Here is a 22,194-nt window from a genome sequence, read left to right on the forward strand (position 1 = left end):
GCCGCTGGCTTTCAGAGAGGCGCTGTCGGGCGTGAGTGGCGACCAGGATTGCTGGCTGGGCCCTCGAGCTGGGAGCAGAGAGCCGCGGTGAGGGTGGGCGGTGGGAGGAATTTCTTTGAGAACCTTCCTTTGGCCCGGGCTGCGCTCTGAGCCAGGTAAGGGACGGGGAGGGCTGCAGGCCGTGGGAAGGGAGGGCGTCAGTAGCAGCCCGCTCTCCCATCCGTCCCCGACGGAAGTGGTGGGCCCGGGGACTGACATCAGAGGCGTTTGGGGGACACTCACTTCCCGCCCCCTTATAACTCTCTGTATTGTTTCCTTCCTTCCCCTTGATCCCCATCCTAATATCCCTTTTCAAAGATCAGACGTACTCCCCCGCCCCCCGACCCGTCGTGCTGCCCTCCTGGACTCTCTCGCCCCATTTCCATTGGTTGTGGACGGAGAGAGGGGGGTTAATTCCCCGCTTTGAGGGAGAAAGGGGTGGCCTCGCATGCCCCTACACTATTCCCTCGTTTGGCTAATTAAGTCTCCCCTAAAAGATCAAAGAGGAAAAGAACGAGGCGAACCCCGTGTGGGTCGGACCCCCGGGCACACCTTCTGTTTCCCAGACCTCGGCAGTAAAAGATCCTCCCCAGCTGCAGGAAGGATTTTAGTAAGAGCCTCCCCCCTCGCACACACTCGCCCCTCGTGGGTGGGGAAAGAGGGCTCAGTTCCCGCTCTGGTCCCCGCAGGCACCACATTCAGATTGGAGGAGGCTACCCCCGGATCGCGGGATGGAAGCCCGCTTCCGGGAGGCTGCGTAACTGAAGCCGCGGGAGTCAGCGGGCCGGAGAGCTCGGCGGCCACCCTCGGCTCGGCTCGTGGATGTTGACAGCCCCCTCGGAGAGTCCCCGCAGATATGGCGGAGAGCTGGCTACGCGTCTCGGGAGCAGGGGCAGCGGAGGAGGCCGGACCGGAAGGCGGCCTGGAGGAGTCCAACGCCCTGAATGACAGCCTGACCAGCCTGCAGTGGCTGCAGGAATTCTCCCTTCTCAACGCCAAGGTCCCCGCCCTGCCTTCGGGGGACACCGACCCCCACGGCTACCACGAGCTGTCAGGCTCGGCCGAGCCGGGGTCTCCCCTGGCGGCGGACCCCGCCTGCCTGGGGCAGCCGCACACGCCTGGCAAGCCCACGTACTCCTGCACGCCGCGGAGCGCCCCCTCGGGGCTGCAGGCCTCGCCTTCCGACGACGTGGACCACGCCACCAACCCGCACGTGAAGCCGCCCTACTCGTATGCCACGCTCATCTGCATGGCCATGCAGGCCAGCAAGGCCACCAAGATCACCCTGTCGGCCATCTACAAGTGGATCACGGACAACTTCTGCTACTTCCGTCACGCTGATCCCACCTGGCAGGTAGGGGAGGCACTCCCTCCCTCCCTCCCCATGCCCGCACGGACTGGACTCACATCCCAGATCCGCAGGCCAAGTAGGCGCGGTACGGCCAGGGCCCCGAGAGAGGAAGGCCGTCGAGGAAGGACCTCAAGGGAGCCCAGTGCTTGGACTGCTGCCCCTTTGACTTCAGAGACGGAGGAGGGAGGATGTTCAGAGGGCTGTAGGGGTGCCGACATAGAGGTTCAAGTGGAAAGAACTTGTCACTCATCCGGCAGGCTCAGCCCAAAGACCAGGGCTGAACTATGCGTGGACACAGCTCCCCAGGGTAGGTTGATGGACTGAGGGACACATTTTTGTCCCAAGTCCTGGAATTCCTAGACACTACCCTCCTCGAGGTCAGTTTGTCAGGGCCTGACTGGAGGCAGAGCGTCGTTCCTGCCAGGCTCTGCATCCTGCCTGCTTTCAGTTGGCTGGAGGGGGTCTGGGAGGGGAGAGGGGCGTGCTGCGGGGTGTGAAGGCCATCTGTGTCCCAGTGGAAGGGCTACGGGGCCTTCTGAAAGCTGCTGTGCCAGCCCCCACCCCAAGCCCTCCCTAGTTTCCTGCCTTCACTCCTCCCCCTCTTCTCATCAACCTCCCTGGGGGGACAATTACCTCAGCCACGTGCTTTCCACAGGGGCTCTTTCCTCCCACACTGGCTTCATGTTCCAAGTCTCCGGAACCTGGCACAGAGCAGCCAAGGGGCCCAGGCCACCATGTAAACATCCCAGTCTTGCCAGGGGGTACTACTCACCTGCCGGCCCCACGCACCAGGCCCCAGAACCCTGTGCCCCAGCGTGGTTTGGACTGTGCACCCAGGCGTGAACAAGGCAGGATGGTGATTCAGGCTGGGCACACACTGCCCTGAGCATCTTCGACCATCAGGATCAGGGGCTACTTGGGGACAGAGACCCTGAGGATGCACAGATCCTTTCCCTGTGGCACAGGTCACAGGATCACAGTTCCTGTGATCCCAGCTATTCCACGTTTGCTTGGGCCCTGACCCTGGGGCAGGTACCATTTGTAACCTTGGTGAGAAAGCAGAGACCCTCCACCACCCCCCACCCTACTCCAAGCCTGAGAGGCCCCAGGAATGAGCGCTATGCTCTTGGCTGGGTAATAATCAACTGAGGCCTCAGAGCCTGGGGTGGGAGGAGGGGGACATGGTGGGTGAGGGTCCAGGCCAGCAGCCGGCTCTAGAAACAAGGAAAGTCATCAGATCCTCCCACACTTCATCCCCCCACCCCCACACACACACCCTCACACCCACTCACTCATTTCACAAACAGAGAAGGCCAGCCAGGCCCAGGCAGAGGGAGATGGCCGTCCAGGCCCTGGGGGAGCCAAGGCCTTTGACCAGAGGCCGCAAGCGGCGGGGTAAGGGAGGGAGGGCAGGACAGGGTGGCACTGAGAGCCACCCTGCGGCTCAGGGCTCGGATGACTGAGCAGGCAGATATCCTGGCAAAAGGGAACAAAAACCCCCGACAGCACTCCCAGCGCCTGGTGCCCCGTGGCTGGTGTCCCAGAGCCTCCTGGTCGGAGCAGCGCCTCTGTCTCCCCTGCCCCCATCGGAGAGAAGGTGGTGGTGGGACTGGCAGTGGCGCTAGGAGCCCCCCATCACTGAGCCCACCCACTCACCCAGCTGTCTTCCTTCTCTCCTATCTCCCTGTGTCCAGAACTCCATCCGCCACAACCTGTCCCTGAACAAGGGCTTCATCAAGGTGCCTCGGGAGAAGGACGAGCCAGGCAAGGGGGGCTTCTGGCGCATCGACCCCCAGTACGCCGAGCGGCTGCTGAGTGGGGCCTTGAAGAAGCGGCGGCTGCCCCCAGTCCACATCCACCCGGCCTTTGCCCGCCAGGCCGCGCCGGAGCCCAGCGCCGCCCCATGGGCTGGGCCACTGACCGTGAGCACCGAGGCCCAGCAGCTGCTGCGGGAGTTCGAGGAGGCCACTGGGGAGGCGGGCTGGGGTGCAGGCGAGGGCAGGCTGGGGCGTAAGCGTCAACAGCCGCTGCCCAAGCAGGAGGCCAAGGTCCCGCGGCCCTCCAGCCCCCTGCTGCTGACCCAGGAGGAGCAGGGTGAGCTGGAACCCCTCAAGGGCAACTTTGACTGGGAGGCCATCTTGGACGCTGGCACGCTGGACGGGGAGCTGGGCACGCTGGAGACCTCGGAGCTGATCCCGCCGCTGAGCCCCGCCTCACACGGGGACGTGGACCTCACCATCCACGGCCACCAGATTGAGTGCCCTGTTACCTGGGGGCCTCCAGTGGAGCAGGCTACCGACAGCCTGGACTTTGATGAGACCTTCCTGGCCACATCCTTCCTGCAGCACCCCTGGGACGAGAGCACCCGTAGCTCCCTGCCCCCCGAGCCCCTCTTTGAGGCCGGGGATGCCACACTGGCCTCTGACCTGCATGACTGGGCCAGCCTGGGCGCCTTCTTGTAAGAAGCCAGGCCCTGCCCCACCTCCAGACAGCACCGAAGTCTGGACCCAGACTGCCCCCCTCCCCGCCAGTGCAGGCCCATGGACACCCTACCGCCCAGGCAGGGGCTGGGCCAGGTCACCCCGCCAGGCCACACGGCCCCCAGCCCAGGCCATCCTCAGATCCTAGTCCAGCAGGCTGAGAATTGGGGCCCAGGACCAAAACTGCTGCCTCCGCTCCCCAGCCCCCCATACACACAGTGTTTCGTTGATCCACTTCTTCCCTGCCCCAGAGACACGCTAAGGGCCCTGCACTATGAGAGCTGCGGCTTGGAGGGGCCCTGGCCAAGCTGGAAACATCAGTACAGGGCCCGCCCCAGAACACCTTAGCTTCGAAGCTTCTCTCTCTCCTGCTCTCCTCCCCAGGTCTCTATCCAGAGAAAGTTCCCAGGTACAAGAAAATACTGATTAGGTGACTGCAAATTAATACCCAAGAGGCCTCTCCCGGCAGTCTGTGAGGAGGAGCTAGGCGGAGGGGGGAAGAGAGAGGAGACAGAAATGAGGCCGGGGTGCTGGGTGGAGCCAGGAGATTTTCTAAGGCCTCTGGGATCTTCTGGCTTCATCCCTAGAGATGGAGCACAGGGTATGTGTCCCTAATCTTTGAGCCCAACTTGAGGCTGAGAGCAGCGGGGAGTTGGGGATCTGGGGGTTAGGGGCTGGGGCAGCCAAGCTGCAGGGGGAAAGGGGACAGACAGACTGATGTAGTGAGTGTAGCTATAGCGGAGGCTTAACTGGGAGGGACGCAGTGCTTGCTAGAACCACTGGGACCAGGAAGGGGGGATGGCCCCGTGCCCTTGCTTGCACTCCTGCGGGGGAGTGTCTTGCTCCACCATAAACCCCCTGGGCTGCATCCCACATCCACTCTCCTAACCCATCGGGCAATTTAACCTTTTTCATAGAAAGTTATTTACAATAAAAACATTTTTAAAAATAAAGTTTAAAAAAAATCTCAAACTGGACCTGCTTGCAACTTTCTCTGGGGAAAAGCATGGGCCAGTTTTGGGGAGGCCACGGCCCAAGGGGGAATGGCTGGGAGGAAGATGGGGGGCACCAAAGGCCTGCAGAGTGTCCCCTGATGCACTCCTCATGATCTCTGGGTCCCCAGAGAGAAAGGGGCTGAGAGGCGGCCCTCGGGGCTCCCCTGCAGCCAGGGCCTCGGCACCTCTAGATGTGCAATGGGGAGACTGTACCCACAGGCCCGAGGAGCAGGCGGCAAAGGAGGCACAGCCCCCTCCCTGGCCCTGGAGACTCACTCACAAAGGCCGTTCTTGCCCAGGGCTCGGCTCACGTTCCCCACCTCGCCCAAGTTGAGGGCCTGCCCAGACTCACCTGCGGTCCTCGCCTGGGCCTGTCTCCAGCTCCTCCCTCCCTTGGTCCCTTCCTGAAGGGACAGGGTGTGAGGTCAGAGGGCCCCAGCCCCTGGGGCCCCACTTGCCACCCTGGGGTTCATTCACCCCGCCCAGGGCCTTCCCTCCAATGCAGGTTGGGGCTGAGGGAGGCCATCAGGGCAGACGGAAGACGGGGTGCCTAGACCCTACAGCTCCAGCCTGTGAGGAATCAACGTAGCAGAGTTCTGATGGGGAAACTGAGGCACAGCAAATATGTGACACTCGGCAGGCACCTTTCAACCCCCTCACCCCAGCTTTGCCTGGAACCCATCTCTCCCCTGAGCCCGCACCTGGCCCCGCCAGCACGCCCTTGTGGTGCACAGCCCCTTCCCCCAGCACTCACGTGCACGTGCGCACAGACACACACACACACACACAAATGGGCACTGTCCTACACAATCCTGCCCAGCCTCCACGAGCCCCTTTCTCCTGAAGCCCCTTTCTTTCCTTGCACTCGAGGCTGGCTCCAGGACAACCTGGCATTCCCCCGCCAACTTGCTGCTTTCCCTTGCTAATTATTCCAAATATTTCAGAAAGGTGCGCACACTGCAGGGCCAGCCGGGTTGGGGCCTTACAGAGCTCAGGAGGCAGCCCATCCCCTTCCCACCGCTTGCTGAGGAGGCTGCCCCAGCCTCCCTCTGAGACTCCCTTCACCCCCTAAGCAACGACTCCCTCCCTCTCCCCACCACCCTCCGGCCTTCCTCCCCACGCTCCCCAGCACTGGGGGAACATGGGGGCTCCAGCCTCTCCACTGGTCCCCAGGCTCAGCCTCCAGCCCCCGCCAAAAGGGGTACACCCTGGATTGACAGGTGGGGCCGGTCACTGTCCCACCTCCTCACCCTCTGCCTGGGCCCATGCTGGGGGAAGAGGGGCAAGGTCAGGGGTTGGCAGAACTGCCTGCCAGGTAAGGAAAGGCTGAAGAAGCTTCTGGCTGCCAGGAAGAATCACCAGGAGCTCCTGAAAATCCCTATGCTTGGGACTAGCGTCTCTGGGGCTGGGACCCAAACACTGGCACTTTTAAGGGTCCATGGATGCTGCCAACGAGCAGCCAAAGCTAAGAGGGGGCTCCGAAGCGGCCAGAACACAGGGCTTCACACACCCTTTCAGCAGGCAGCGTTTGGGGGTTGGCGGTGGAGGGGGCGGGAAGCGTCAGTGCATCCTGTCCCTCCTATTCATCCCTGCCCCGGCCCTTGGCTGGGTGGCTTTTTCAAAAAACGTTCAGTGACTCCGTATTTCTTTAGAGATTCAATGTAATCCCAGTCAATATATATTTTGCGCCCTTAACAGTAAGTTGCAGACAGGCTGCCCCATTAGCACTAGATACTTTAGTGTGTGTTTCCTTAGAACAAGGACACGCCTCCATAATCCCAGTACCACCATCACAATCAGGAAATGAACACTGACCTGGTAATCCCATGTAACCGCAGACCCCCTTCACGTCTTGCAGATCACCCCAGTAATGCTCCTCTCCAGTCCAGCATCCCAATCCAGGACCCCATGTTGCACTGAGTTGTCCTTTCTCTTTTGCCCTGTGTGGCTTTGAGCCCATGACTCAAGCTCTCTGGGCAGGTTTCGCATTTCCTTTGATCTCCACTTTTGAGGTGAGAAGCCCTTCAGCCACTTCACCCTCAGGTGTGGTACAGTCCCTTCCCAAAGCAAGAAGCCAGCTTTCTGTCTCCTCACTTTCCACCTCTTCCCTATCCTCCCTCCCCCATGTATCGCCAGCCAGGAAAGGGATGAGGGGCAATGTTCAAGAACTCAGTCTTTGGGGACCCTCCCCGTCTGCCCACGGGACAGGCCACCCCCAGCTCCAGTGACGGGAAGGCCCCCGGGATGGGATTCCATGCTGGCCTGAAGCAAATGCGCCAGGCCTCCTGAAGAGCTGAGCTGAGGGCAGGAAACACTCTTCTCCCCGCCTCTGCCCCCCTCAACATACTGGGGACCCAGACTTGAAGAAGGAAGGTCATGTCCATGGTGTCCTCCCAGATCAGCACCGACAGCGTCTCCTCCATGTCCGGCTCCTACATCGCCCCTGGCACGGAAGAGGACGGGGAGGCTCTCCCCTGCCCCCGGCCCGCCAGCAGGACCACCTCAGAAGAAGCAGAGGTAAGAGAGGAGCATGGGATCGCCCTCGCCGCTCTGCTCTGCTCTGTATTCGAGTCCCAAGGAGCTCAGTCCAGGGCCTGCCAGGGAGATCAGCAAAGCCCCCCAGTGCTCAGGAGGGGAGCCCTGGAAAACAGGGTACCGTGTCGTTGAATCAAAGACTCCCTCAGATGTGATCTTCCATGTGGCACCACTTCTGTCCTGAGGACTTGGTTTGCGTTTGCTGCCAGGCGAGCTGGGTAGGAGAGCCGGTGACATCTGCACCTTGACTTTTGTTGCTCCTTTGCAGGTGACGCCAGCGGCGTCTCCAGACTGCAACTTTGCGGGCCTCGCCACCACCGCCGAAGAGCAGGATGCAGAGGTAAGAGCAAGGTGGACGCTGGTGCCCCTCCCCGGTCAGAGGGACTGCCGGCGCTGGCAGAGGATGCAAATAGGATGGGGGCTGTTCTGGAAGAAGCCTTCCAAGCTGCTGCACTTGGATCTGTTAGAGGCAGGGTGCAGGCAGAGGGACTGTCCGATTAGCAGAGGGCGCTGGTCTCAGCGTAATAGGCGTGGGGTGAGTTCCAGAGGGAAGTCTTCCAGGGCAGACCCTTGAGAGGGTGTCTGTCCTCCAATTCACTTAGTATTTACCTGGCACAGCCATCTCACATCTTCCTGGCACTGGGGGACACAAAGACCGAGTGACATGGCTTTTGCCTGCCCACGCCCCCAATCCACCCATCCCACCCATCCCGGAGCTCCGTCTGATGGAGGAATCAGAGTTATAACTCAGCGTGAGAAGTGCTCTGATGGAGGTGTGGCCCAAGTATATGGAATGCCCAGCTCCCAGTGGGGACTCTACAACTTTCTCTTGAGCCAGATGTTCTCAAAGGAGTATCTGGATGGGATTGGGGATCCTAAAGGGTTTCTGAAAGTTTTATGATCTCACGGTTTGCTTTTTCATTTGACAACTTTTATTTCCACCTGAGAGAAACAGTGTGAGCTAAACTATTACCAAGGCTATTCCTGACAGTCCCACGGTCCCTCTGTAAGGTGCCTCAGACCTGGTCCCTCTGTAACGTGCCTCACACCTGGTCCCTATGGGCCGATCCTGCCTCGCCAAGCAAAATCTGCCTCTGCTGGGCCTCCCAGCCATCTCACACGGACAGGAAATGTATGCATACCATGAGGGTGATCAGTTCTGTCTTCTGACAATCAGTAGACTCATTTCACTGCTTTATGGACTCACAGTGCCTTCCTTCTGTCCTAGGGAAATGATGTTCTAGAAGAAGAGGACGGATCACCCACACAAGAAGATGGTAAAAGACCTGGTCTTTTGCTCCCTTTTATTATATTTCTTTCCCGGGTATTCTCTAAAGGGTAGAGAAAGGGGCACTGGTGTGACTTGGTGGCACTGCTCAAGGGTGTGGCTTTGGGGAAAGGTTGTCTTCTTGATGGAATATCAAAGCAAGCAGGGTATCTGAGGACCTCAGCAGCCTTCCTGGCTCTTTCTGGGCCTCTGAGCCAAGGCTGCAGTAGATACATGTAGTTCTCCATCTACGTTGAGTAGATCCTGAAGCTTCTTGGGCAACTGCCATCACCTTCCTTCCTGCTTCAGCTTCTCAGCTGAGTCTCACAGAACTGCTCTAGCAGCCCCAAAGTTCATCTGCAGCAGGAGAACAGCTTCCTCCCCTTGGGGGAACCGACTGTTAGGCAGTAGGTTTTTCCTGCTTTAGTGAAGAAAATGGCTGATATTACAGTAGCAGAAGGATCACAGCCCTGGCGGCACAGCAAAGGTGAGGTGAAGAGACGTTAGCAGCTCAGCGTACACTAGTGTTTGTAGGCTATTGGAACGATTCTCTTTACCATCATTCAGGCCTCAAGTAGATAGTTTTTTTAAATTGGAAGAGTTGGTTTACAATGTTGTGTTAGTTTCTGCTCTAGAGCAACGTGAATCAATTATACATATACATATATCCACTCTTTTTTTTAGATACTTTTCCCATATAGGCCATTACAGGGAACTGAGTAGAGTCCCCTGTGCTCTACAGCAGGTCCTTATTAGTTATCTGTTTTATATATAGTAGTGTGTATATGTCAATCCCAATCCCCAATTTATCCCTCCCCTCCCTTGCCCCCCGCCATAACCATAAGTTTGTTTTCTACATCTGTGACTCTATTTCTGTTTTGTAAATAAGGTCAATCATATCTTCAGTCGGAAGAATTTTGTTTCTAGTAAGCCGAGAAGCACAGGAACGACCTACATATAGAGCAAGGAAGTGGGGGCGGGGGAGGTGACCTGGGAATCCCACCTGGGAGTGTAGGACCAGGCGTCCCAGGAACCGGTGTCTCTTCCCTCTGTTCCTCTGAGGTGCCTCCACAGAAGGGCAACCTCCAGAGCAAACCTGGATCCCAGCCTGGATGCAGATGTCACACTAGTCACCTCTGCTTTGGCCATGGCAGTTGCTTGGGGGGCGTTGTGGTGTGCAGGGGGTGCGCATGTGCACATGACCACTCTCTCCTGGCCAAGTAGTGCCAGAGGAGGGGTGGTCGCCCAGGCTGTGCCTCTGCCACACGCGCACGCCAACTAAGCCGGGGTTGGGCACTACCTCCCCTCGGTTGATGTCTTCAGGGCACAAGGCTCCGAGTTCTCCATTGTGATTGTCGTCCCCAGTAGAATATTTGCTTCTAAAAGGCACAGGGCAGTACGTGGTTTCCGCCTGACATTCCATACGTGGTTTCCACCTGACATGCCGTACGCAGTAGATGTATGTTTCTTCCTCTCCCTTTCACCAAGGAAAAAAAACCGGGTGGGGAGCTTGAAAAAATAACATCTAAAACTGTCCCCTTCCCATCTTACACGACTGTAGGTTTCTGGTCAGCCCCTTAAAACATCCTCAGAATAGCAAATTAAGTCTCAAAGAAAATAAATCATAATTTTGCGAACAATGCGATTCTTTGATTTGAGGTGCAAAATTACGGGACCAAAGAGCTTTAATTGCCATTTTATGTATTAGTCATTTCGCAGAGCCTTGTGGTCATAAACACACCCCACGTGCACCGACAGACACAGGCCGGAGCCCGGGGTCACTTCCCCCGTGGCTCTCCTAGCTCTTCCAGCCTGGCTTAGCTCTGCTCTGGGCCCGGGTCCGCGTGTCCGAATCCCACAGACCTCCCCAGGGTCTGATTTCCCAGGAATGAAGGCTGGAAAGGGGCCAGTTAAGGAAACGGAGCAGAACAGAGCGAGAACACAAACGTACCCACACACTTTCCTTTATTGTCCACTCTACCCACTTAATTATTGTCTTTTTTTTAACATATGATTTGATGTTTTTTTGTCTCCATCCTTAAGATTTTTATTTTAAGGACAGCAAAGCAGACAAAAACACAGCCAGGTCCTCTCTAACTGCCTTAGCTCCGTTACAGGCCAGAGGACATTCGCATTTCTAGGTATGGAGTGTGACAATAACAATGACTTTGACATCGCCAGCATGAAAGCACTGGACAATAAGCTGTGCTCTGCGGCCTGCTTACCCGGTGAGTGGCAGTCTGCTGAACATGAACTTGGTGGGAGACGCTCCCCTGCTCGCACCCCTGCTCTCACCCTGGGACACCCATCTCCTGCCCTGCAGTTCCTGCAAGAAGGCATGGGCTTTGCTAAGGGGCTGGGAGCCAGTTGCTGAAAGGAAGTGAGGCGGCCTCGGGAGAGTCCTTGGGCAAAGAGCGACTCTGCTGTAAGCCAAATGATTTGGGCATGGAGAAAGGCGCAAAAATACCTCGAAGGCCTTCCGATTTGACCTGACCGTGTCCCCTCCATCATGATCTTGCAGATCCCATGGCAGGGGGCCTGGTCTTGTTTCCATCAACAGGCAGTTGAAGGCAGACACGGCCTCTGTGATAAGGCCTTGGAAAGAGAGCCTGAGCCCTTGAAAAGGGAACCTGTAGCCCCTCAGAGGAGAGTGTCTAGTTAGGATCAGAGAGGAATTTCAAAGCCAGCATTTTATAGACTAGCTCTGTGACCCAGTGAGCCCTGGGCTACCACCAGTTGCCTTGTGCTCCCTAGATTTGGATCCCAAAGGAACGGTCAGGGGTCGAGGGTGACTCTTCTCCCTGGAGCCCTAACTCTATAAATTCAATCAGGGCCATCAACGTGCCCCTTATTCCTTCTCATGACACTAAACTGAATCCGGGATGAGTTCTCAGGAGGAGCCCACCTGTCAGTCACACTCTGGGCACTGATGTCCCTCTGCTCCGTGCTCACCAAGGGCTTCACCAACCATGGCTCTAAAGCCACGTCTTGCCCGGTGGACTAGGTCGAAATTGCCCCTCCTGGGTTCACGGCAGAGACTGCCTTCATGTTGCGTGGTTTGTAACCTCTTAAACATGCCCTGGACATGCTTAAGCTTCAGGACAGCCACGTCCCATCGTGGGTCCAGTGCTTTACTCCCTTGGCAACGTGGCTACAGGTGCTGGAGGGACACAAACTCCTGTGGTTGCCACTCTCCATCAGCTTGCAAAAGACCCAGGTCCTCAGCCCTCTGGCCCAATGCAGGCTTGTGGTGGAGGAAGCCGTAATCCCCAGAGACACCTCCCACGGCCTTCCCAGGGGCTCACCAGCCTTCCCACTTAGCGTTGACCCAGCCAGGCCTGGGCCAGAGCGGCTGAGCTCCAGGGTACACTTCACTTCCTGCCTTCCCACTCTTTACCTGGCTTCTGTCTGTCCATTTGTTTCTCATGTCTTTTTGCCAAATGTACGTCTGTCTGTCCAGTTTGTTTATTTTGAAACTCATTTAGGTTATCCAGACTTCATGTGAAAGTTCATGTTCACCCACTCCCAACCCCAAGCTTGCTGGGCGCGCGCACATCCGAGGGGCCCTCGCTGAGGCTTCCATTCCTAACTGGCAAGAGCCTGTATTTAATATGCTGAAATTTTCCAGGAAAAAAAATATTTGTGAGACTAGATTAATCCCTGTTCCACAAAAGCGGGGATGCTTCTGTGGCAAAGGTTACGGGCAGGATTTGTTTTGGTCACTAGTTGGGGAAGATGCCATCTCTGCCCTCTTCTGCCCTGAGCCTGTGGCAGCTGTGCCGGCCAGCCGCTCACTGGGCTTCAAAAGAGGAATCTTGGCTCCTGCCTCCCCACAGTGGCTCCCCACCAAACCCCGTGTTTGGCAGTGAGAGCTCCTGGGAATTGTTTCAGCCACCCATGCTGGTGGAAACTGACCCCAGGCCTTGTGCTTCCTCCTCTCCCTAACTCCTTCCGGCCAACCTGCTGGTGGATGTTTATTCCACTCTGGGATTGCGGCAGGGGAGCGAGACCTGGAAGGAAAACACTGCCTGGGCTTCTTTACGGTGATCTCGGGAGCCAGCCATTCTCAGATTAAAGTGGCTTCACCGTTCAGGCCAGACATGAAACCGAATGACAGTGGTGGCTGCCGGGAGAGGGAGTTGAGGGTCGCATCGTAGCCTCACCCCGAGGTCTCAAGGGCTCTTACGGGAGAAGGAAAGTGCATCTGCTCTCTTGGTAAAATGCTTCTCGGGTTCTGCTGTTAGCGTCACACTGGTAGTAAAGAGCTGGGGAACTCTCTGGAAGCATCTGTCGGGTTAATGTCGGGTTAATGACAGGAGCATCCACTGTGGTAGGTCCCGTGGAATCAACAGACTTCACCACGCTCAGCTGTAAGTTCAAAGTTCCATCCTATGACTGAGGTGCCTCAGGCTGGCTTGGCCGTCAGGACAGCTTCTCAGGCACTTGGTCCCCCTCTGCACGCTGTTTCCTTCCCCACATGGATGCCACCCCCCTCACGGAGCGCCCACAAGGAGGGAGCCCGGGGAGCATCCCATGGTCCACCCTCCCCAGGCCCACAGGTGCTCTGCCAGGAGCCCCAGCTGGCGGCAAGGATGGCTCAGATTCCCATCCTTGCTGCTCTCATCACCCTTGTGGGAGTGATGCTGAGAAAGCACCTGTGTCATTCCAGCACCTCTTCCCCTAAGAAGCCTCTGGGTCTTCTTTGGCCCCAAGACCAATGCGGTGGGGGAGGGCGATGGTATGTTCTGAGATTGTTCTGCAAGGTTCTCAAAGGGAGGAAATCTGAGTTGACCATTGTAGGTGGTGAGCCGATTAGAATCGCGAGGCCATGTTAGGTAGACGGGCCTCCAAGGAATCTGATGGAGTATCACACAGGCGGCAGGATAGTGGCCAGGGGACCAGTGACAATTCTGTGAAAAGGCTCTGGGGAGTGTGATGGGAAAAAGCAAAGATAATTTGAGTTTATTAGTGGAAATACAAATGTTTTTGTTTTGTTTTGTTTTGTTTTTTGTGGTACGTGGGCCTCTCACTGTTGTGGCCTCTCCCGTTGCAGAGCACAGGCTCCGGACGCGCCGGCTCAGCGGTCATGGCTCATGGGCCAAGCCGCTCCACGGCATGTGGGATCTTCCCGGACCGGAGCACGAACCCATGTCCCCTGCATCGGCAGGCGGACTCTCAACCAATGGTAAGCTGTGACAAAGCGAAAGAGAGGCATGGACATATATAAACTACCAAACGTAAGGTAGATAGATAGTGGGAAGCAGCCGCAGAGCACAGGGAGATCAGCTCGGTGCTTTGTGACCGCCTGGAGGGGTGGGATGGGGAGGATGGGAGGGAGGGAGATGCATGAGGGAAGGGATGTGGGAACAGATGTATATGTATCACTGATTCACTTTGTGATAAAGCAGAAACTAATAAAAAAATAAAAATAAAAGACAAAGAAAAAAATAAATACTTGGGAAGAAAAAAAAAACTTTGACTCAAGAGAAGCTGGACATGGAGGAGTGAGAGAGGGCAAGGGGTAGAGGGAAAGACATGTTTCTGGGTGGGAGCTGGTGTACCATCCCCCGGGCACAGCTCCTGCACAGAGGCCTGATAAGGAGTCCTCACCTCCACCCACCCACAGCAATCAGAGAAGAAAAGGAAATAAAAGGAATCCAAATTGGAAAAGAAGAAGTAAAGCTGTCACTGTTTGCAGATGACATGATACTATACATAGAGAATCCTAAAGATGCTACCAGAAAACTACTAGAGCTAATCAATGAATTTGGTAAAGTAGCAGGATACAAAATTAATGCACAGAAATCTCTGGCATTCCTGTACACTAATGATGAAGAATCTGAAAGTGAAATCAAGAAAACACTCCCATTTACCATTGCAACAAAAAGAGTAAAATACCTAGGAATAAACCTACCTAAGGAGACAAAAGACCTGTATGCAGAAAATTATAAGACACTGATGAAAGAAATTAAAGATGATACAAATAGATGGCGAGATATACCATGCTCCTGGATTGGAAGAATCGATATTGTGAAAATGACTCTACTACCCAAAGCAATCTACAGGTTCAATGCAATCCCTATCAAACTACCACTGGCATTTTTCACAGAACTAGAACAAAAAATTTCAAACTTTGTTTGGAAAAACAAAAGACCCCGAATAGCCAAAGCAACCTTGAGAACGAAAAACGGAGCTGGAGGAATCAGGCTCCCTGACTTCACACTACACTACAAAGCTACAGTAATCAAGACAGTGTTTTACTGCCACAAAAACAGAAAGATAGATCAATGGAACAGGATAGAAAGCCCAGAGATAAACCCACACATAGACAGTCAACTTACCTTTGATAAAGGAGGCAGGAATGTACAGTGGAGAAAGGACAGCCTCTTCAATAAGTGATGCTGGGAAAACTGGACAGGGACATGTAAAAGTATGAGATTAGATCATTCCCTAACACCATACACAAAAATAAGCTCAAAATGGATTAAAGACCTAAATGTAAGGCCAGAAACTATCAAACTCTTAGAGGAAAACATAGGCAGAACACTCTATGACATAAATCACAGCAAGATCCTTTTGGACCCACCTCCTAGAGAAATGGAAATAAAAACAAAGATAAACAAATGGGACCTAATGAAACTTCAAAGCTTTTGCACAGCAAAGGAAACCATAAACAAGACCAAAAGACAACCCTCAGAATGGGAGAAAATATTTGCAAATGAAGCAACTGACAAAGGATTAATCTCCAAAATTTAAAAACAGCTCATGCAGCTCAATAGCAAAAAAACAAACAACCCAATCCAAAAATGGGCAGAAGACTTAAATAGGCATTTCTCCAAAGAAGATATACAGACTGCCAACAAACACATGAAAGAATGCTCAACATCATTAATCATTAGAGAAATGCAAATCAAAACTACAATGAGATATCATCTCACACCACTCAGAATGGCCATCATCAAGAAATCTAGAAACAATAAATGCTGGAGAGGGTGTGGAGAAAAGGGAACACTCTTGCACTGCTGGTGGGAATGTGAATTGGTACAGCCACTATGGAGAACAGTATGGAGGTTCCTTAAAAGACTAAAAATAGAACTACCATATGACCCAGCAATCCCACTACTAGGCATATACCCTGAGAAAACCATAATTCAGAAAGAGACATGTACCAAAATGTTCATTGCAGCTCTATTCACAATAGCCCGGAGATGGAAGCAACCTAAGTGTCCATCATCGGATGAATGGATAAAGAAGATGTGGCACATATATACAATGGAATATTACTCAGCCATAAAAAGAAACGAAACTGAGCTATTTGTAATGAGGTGGATAGACCTAGAGTCTGTCATACAGAGTGAAGTAAGTCAGAAAGAGAAAGACAAATACCGTATGCTAACACATATATATGGAATTTAAAAAAATGTCATGTCATGTTTACCTAGGGGTAAAACAGGAATAAAGACACAGACCTACTTGAGAATGGACTTGAGGATATGGGGAGGGGGAAGGGTAAGCTGTGACAAAGCGAAAGAGAGGCATGGACATATATACACTACCAAACGTAAGATAGATAGATAGTGGGAAGCAGCCGCAGAGCACAGGGAGATCAGCTCGGTGCTTTGTGACCGCCTGGAGGGGTGGGATGGGGAGGGTGGGAGGGAGGGAGATGCATGAGGGAAGGGATGTGGGAACAGATGTATATGTATGACTGATTCACTTTGTTATAAAGCAGAAACTAATAAAAAATAAAAATAAAACAAAAATAAAAATAAAAACAATAAATACTTGGGAAGAAAAAAAAAACTTTGACTCAAGACAAGCTGGACATGGAGGAGTGAGAGAGGGCAAGGGGTAGAGGGAAAGACATGTTTCTGGGTGGGAGCTGGTGTACCATCCCCCGGGCACAGCTCCTGCGCAGAGGCCTGATAAGGAGCCCTCACCTGCACCCACCCCCTTCAACCAGAGAACTTCCAACTGCAGCTCCTCAGTACCTGAAGAGCAGGAAAGCTGGTGACTGGAGGGAGGCTGGGGGACGGGAGGAGGAAGGACCACAGTCCACCGTTAGTCCGTCACTTAAAGGCTGGTGAAATTAATGGGGCCAATGACCCCAGTAAAAGAATTTGGCAAGTCCACGGCTTTCCTGGGTTTCACCCACCGGCTCTGTTTCCTCGGCTATCTGGAAAGAAGGGAGAGCACTTCCGAAGAAGCCTCTGGAATGTCAGCTTCTGGGAATCTTGCTGAGGACGGGGCGGGGAGGCAGCGCTTACCGGGAAACACTGGATTACCCTAGCCGCCTTGGGGTGTCTGCGACCGGGGCTGCGGTTTCTGCGGACCTGAGCGGCAGGTGGCATCGGAGAGTCAGACCTGCTTGCGGGCACCAAGACGACACTCGGTCGGGAGACAGGGACAGGCCGCAGAAACGTGAGCAAGTGCCACTCGCAGCCCAGAGGAGAGGAAAGGAAAGCCCCAAGCATGCACCCAGCCCTGGCCCCCGCGCCACGGGCTGCGTCCCAGGAGCCGTCGCCACCTCTGAGCAGCCCAGATGGGAAGGAGGTGGGGCGGAGTACGGTTCCCGCGGCGAACTGCTCGCCGAGGGCCCCGGGGCCTCTGCGGGAGCGCCGAGCCGCGCGCCTCTCCGAGCCCTGCGCGGGGCCCTCGGGCGGGAATGCGCGGAGCCGGGACGCGGTGGCGGGTACGGGGCTGGGTCGCGCGCGGGAGAGGGCGGCAGGAGGGAGTTGGAAGAGAGTTACCGCGTGAGAGAGCGGTTAAGAGCCCGCGGTCTCGTTGGAGACGCCCTGGCCAATGGCAGAAGCGGAAGCTGTTTATATGGGCGGGGCGTCGCCACGGCAGCAGGAGACGCCTTGCGAGCGGCTACTGAGTGCCGGTCCAAGGCCGCTGGCTTTCAGAGAGGCGCTGTCGGGCGTGAGTGGCGACCAGGATTGCTGGCTGGGCCCTCGAGCTGGGAGCAGAGAGCCGCGGTGAGGGTGGGCGGTGGGAGGAATTTCTTTGAGAACCTTCCTTTGGCCCGGGCTGCGCTCTGAGCCAGGTAAGGGACGGGGAGGGCTGCAGGCCGTGGGAAGGGAGGGCGTCAGTACCAGCCCGCTCTCCCATCCGTCCCCGACGGAAGTGGTGGGCCCGGGGACTGACATCAGAGGCGTTTGGGGGACACTCACTTCCCGCCCCCTTATAACTCTCTGTATTGTTTCCTTCCTTCCCCTTGATCCCCATCCTAATATCCCTTTTCAAAGATCAGACGTACTCCCCCGCCCCCCGACCCGTCGTACTGCCCTCCTGGACTCTCTCGCCCCATTTCCATTGGTTGTGGACGGAGAGAGGGTGGTTAATTCCCCGCTTTGAGGGAGAAAGGGGTGGCCTCGCATGCCCCTACACTATTCCCTCGTTTGGCTAATTAAGTCTCCCCTAAAAGATCAAAGAGGAAAAGAGCGAGGCGAACCCCGTGTGGGTCGGACCCCCAGGCACACCTTCTGTTTCCCAGACCTCGGCAGTAAAAGATCCTCCCCAGCTGCAGGAAGGATTTTAGTAAGAGCCTCCCCCCTCGCACACACTCTCCCCTCGGGGGTGGGGAAAGAGGGCTCAGTTCCCGCTCTGGTCCCCGCAGGCACCCCATTCAGTTTGGAGGAGGCTACCCCCGGATCGCGGGATGGAAGCCCGCTTCCGGGAGGCTGCGTAACTGAAGCCGCGGGAGTCAGCGGGCCGGAGAGCTCGGCGGCCACCCTCGGCTCGGCTCGTGGATGTTGACAGCCCCCTCGGAGAGTCCCCGCAGATATGGCGGAGAGCTGGCTACGCGTCTCAGGAGCAGGGGCAGCGGAGGAGGCCGGACCGGAAGGCGGCCTGGAGGAGTCCAACGCCCTGAATGACAGCCTGACCAGCCTGCAGTGGCTGCAGGAATTCTCCCTTCTCAACGCCAAGGTCCCCGCCCTGCCTTCGGGGGACACCGACCCCCACGGCTACCACGAGCTGTCAGGCTCGGCCGAGCCGGGGTCTCCCCTGGCGGCGGACCCCGCCTGCCTGGGGCAGCCGCACACGCCTGGCAAGCCCACGTACTCCTGCACGCCGCGGAGCGCCCCCTCGGGGCTGCAGGCCTCGCCTCCCGACGACGTGGACCACGCCACCAACCCGCACGTGAAGCCGCCCTACTCGTATGCCACGCTCATCTGCATGGCCATGCAGGCCAGCAAGGCCACCAAGATCACCCTGTCGGCCATCTACAAGTGGATCACGGACAACTTCTGCTACTTCCGTCACGCTGATCCCACCTGGCAGGTAGGGGAGGCACTCCCTCCCTCCCTCCCCATGCCCGCACGGACTGGACTCACATCCCAGATCCGCAGGCCAAGTAGGCGCGGTACGGCCAGGGCCCCGAGAGAGGAAGGCCGTCGAGGAAGGACCTCAAGGGAGCCCAGTGCTTGGACTGCTGCCCCTTTGACTTCAGAGACGGAGGAGGGAGGATGTTCAGAGGGCTGTAGGGGTGCCGACATAGAGGTTCAAGTGGAAAGAACTTGTCACTCATCCGGCAGGCTCAGCCCAAAGACCAGGGCTGAACTATGCGTGCACACAGCCCCCCAGGGTAGGTTGATGGACTGAGGGACACATTTTTGTCCCAAGTCCTGGAATTCCTAGACACTACCCTCCTCGAGGTCAGTTTGTCAGGGCCTGACTGGAGGCAGAGCGTCGTTCCTGCCAGGCTCTGCATCCTGCCTGCTTTCAGTTGGCTGGAGGGGGTCTGGGAGGGGAGAGGGGCGTGCTGCGGGGTGTGAAGGCCATCTGTGTCCCAGTTGAAGGGCTACGGGGCCTTCCGAAAGCTGCTGTGCCAGCCCCCACCCCAAGCCCTCCCTAGTTTCCTGCCTTCACTCCTCCCCCTCTTCTCATCAACCTCCCTGGGGGGACAATTACCTCAGCCACGTGCTTTCCACAGGGGCTCTTTCCTCCCACACTGGCTTCATGTTCCAAGTCTCCGGAACCTGGCACAGAGCAGCCAAGGGGCCCAGGCCACCATGTAAACATCCCAGTCTTGCCAGGGGGTACTACTCACCTGCCGGCCCCACGCACCAGGCCCCAGAACCCTGTGCCCCAGCGTGGTTTGGACTGTGCACCCAGGCGTGAACAAGGCAGGATGGTGATTCAGGCTGGGCACACACTGCCCTGAGCATCTTCGACCATCAGGATCAGGGGCTACTTGGGGACAGAGACCCTGAGGATGCACAGATCCTTTCCCTGTGGCACAGGTCACAGGATCACAGTTCCTGTGATCCCAGCTATTCCACGTTTGCTTGGGCCCTGACCCTGGGGCAGGTACCATTTGTAACCTTGGTGAGAAAGCAGAGACCCTCCACCACCCCCCACCCTACTCCAAGCCTGAGAGGCCCCAGGAATGAGCGCTATGCTCTTGGCTGGGTAATAATCAACTGAGGCCTCAGAGCCTGGGGTGGGAGGAGGGGGACATGGTGGGTGAGGGTCCAGGCCAGCAGCCGGCTCTAGAAACAAGGAACGTCATCAGATCCTCCCACACTTCATCCCCCCACCCCCACACACACACCCTCACACCCACTCACTCATTTCACAAACAGAGAAGGCCAGCCAGGCCCAGGCAGAGGGAGATGGCCGTCCAGGCCCTGGGGGAGCCAAGGCCTTTGACCAGAGGCCGCAAGCGGCGGGGTAAGGGAGGGAGGGCAGGACAGGGTGGCACTGAGAGCCACCCTGCGGCTCAGGGCTCGGATGACTGAGCAGGCAGATATCCTGGCAAAAGGGAACAAAAACCCCCGACAGCACTCCCAGCGCCTGGTGCCCCGTGGCTGGTGTCCCAGAGCCTCCCGGTCGGAGCAGCGCCTCTGTCTCCCCTGCCCCCATCGGAGAGAAGGTGGTGGTGGGACTGGCAGTGGCGCTAGGAGCCCCCCATCACTGAGCCCACCCACTCACCCAGCTGTCTTCCTTCTCTCCTATCTCCCTGTGTCCAGAACTCCATCCGCCACAACCTGTCCCTGAACAAGGGCTTCATCAAGGTGCCTCGGGAGAAGGACGAGCCAGGCAAGGGGGGCTTCTGGCGCATCGACCCCCAGTACGCCGAGCGGCTGCTGAGTGGGGCCTTGAAGAAGCGGCGGCTGCCCCCAGTCCACATCCACCCGGCCTTTGCCCGCCAGGCCGCGCCGGAGCCCAGCGCCGCCCCATGGGCTGGGCCACTGACCGTGAGCACCGAGGCCCAGCAGCTGCTGCGGGAGTTCGAGGAGGCCACTGGGGAGGCGGGCTGGGGTGCAGGCGAGGGCAGGCTGGGGCGTAAGCGTCAACAGCCGCTGCCCAAGCAGGAGGCCAAGGTCCCGCGGCCCTCCAGCCCCCTGCTGCTGACCCAGGAGGAGCAGGGTGAGCTGGAACCCCTCAAGGGCAACTTTGACTGGGAGGCCATCTTGGACGCTGGCACGCTGGACGGGGAGCTGGGCACGCTGGAGACCTCGGAGCTGATCCCGCCGCTGAGCCCCGCCTCACACGGGGACGTGGACCTCACCATCCACGGCCACCACATCGAGTGCCCTGTTACCTGGGGGCCTCCAGTGGAGCAGGCTACCGACAGCCTGGACTTTGATGAGACCTTCCTGGCCACATCCTTCCTGCAGCACCCCTGGGACGAGAGCACCCGTAGCTCCCTGCCCCCTGAGCCCCTCTTTGAGGCCGGGGATGCCACACTGGCCTCTGACCTGCATGACTGGGCCAGCCTGGGCGCCTTCTTGTAAGAAGCCAGGCCCTGCCCCACCTCCAGACAGCACCGAAGTCTGGACCCAGACTGCCCCCCTCCCCGCCAGTGCAGGCCCATGGACACCCTACCGCCCAGGCAGGGGCTGGGCCAGGTCACCCCGCCAGGCCACACGGCCCCCAGCCCAGGCCATCCTCAGATCCTAGTCCAGCAGGCTGAGAATTGGGGCCCAGGACCAAAACTGCTGCCTCCGCTCCCCAGCCCCCCATACACACAGTGTTTCGTTGATCCACTTCTTCCCTGCCCCAGAGACACGCTAAGGGCCCTGCACTATGAGAGCTGCGGCTTGGAGGGGCCCTGGCCAAGCTGGAAACATCAGTACAGGGCCCGCCCCAGAACACCTTAGCTTCGAAGCTTCTCTCTCTCCTGCTCTCCTCCCCAGGTCTCTATCCAGAGAAAGTTCCCAGGTACAAGAAATACTGATTAGGTGACTGCAAATTAATACCCAAGAGGCCTCTCCCGGCAGTCTGTGAGGAGGAGCTAGGCGGAGGGGGGAAGAGAGAGGAGACAGAAATGAGGCCGGGGTGCTGGGTGGAGCCAGGAGATTTTCTAAGGCCTCTGGGATCTTCTGGCTTCATCCCTAGAGATGGAGCACAGGGTATGTGTCCCTAATCTTTGAGCCCAACTTGAGGCTGAGAGCAGCGGGGAGTTGGGGATCTGGGGGTTAGGGGCTGGGGCAGCCAAGCTGCAGGGGGAAAGGGGACAGACAGACTGATGTAGTGAGTGTAGCTATAGCGGAGGCTTAACTGGGAGGGACGCAGTGC

At 56.9% G+C, this 22,194-nt stretch overlaps 2 protein-coding genes across 2 annotated transcripts; both read left to right on the plus strand.

Annotated features, from left to right (window-relative positions):
• Positions 1-895: 895 nt before the first annotated feature.
• On the plus strand, positions 896-3,852 carry LOC307068348 (forkhead box protein J1-like; the record flags this gene model as incomplete). Its single annotated transcript, XM_079726167.1, has 2 exons — positions 896-1,393; positions 3,085-3,852. The coding sequence occupies 2 exons, from the start codon at positions 896-898 to the stop codon at positions 3,850-3,852; spliced, it is 1,266 nt and encodes a 421-aa protein (XP_079582293.1).
• A 14,601-nt stretch (positions 3,853-18,453) lies between these two features.
• LOC307068408 (forkhead box protein J1-like) lies at positions 18,454-21,410 on the plus strand (the record flags this gene model as incomplete). Its single annotated transcript, XM_079726250.1, has 2 exons — positions 18,454-18,951; positions 20,643-21,410. 2 exons carry the CDS (start codon positions 18,454-18,456, stop codon positions 21,408-21,410), a joined length of 1,266 nt encoding a protein of 421 aa, XP_079582376.1.
• Between the last annotated feature and the right edge of the window lie 784 nt (positions 21,411-22,194).

The sequence above is a fragment of the Hyperoodon ampullatus genome (genome assembly GCF_949752795.1).
Source record: "Hyperoodon ampullatus genome assembly, chromosome: 19".
Lineage (NCBI taxonomy): Eukaryota > Metazoa > Chordata > Mammalia > Artiodactyla > Ziphiidae > Hyperoodon > Hyperoodon ampullatus.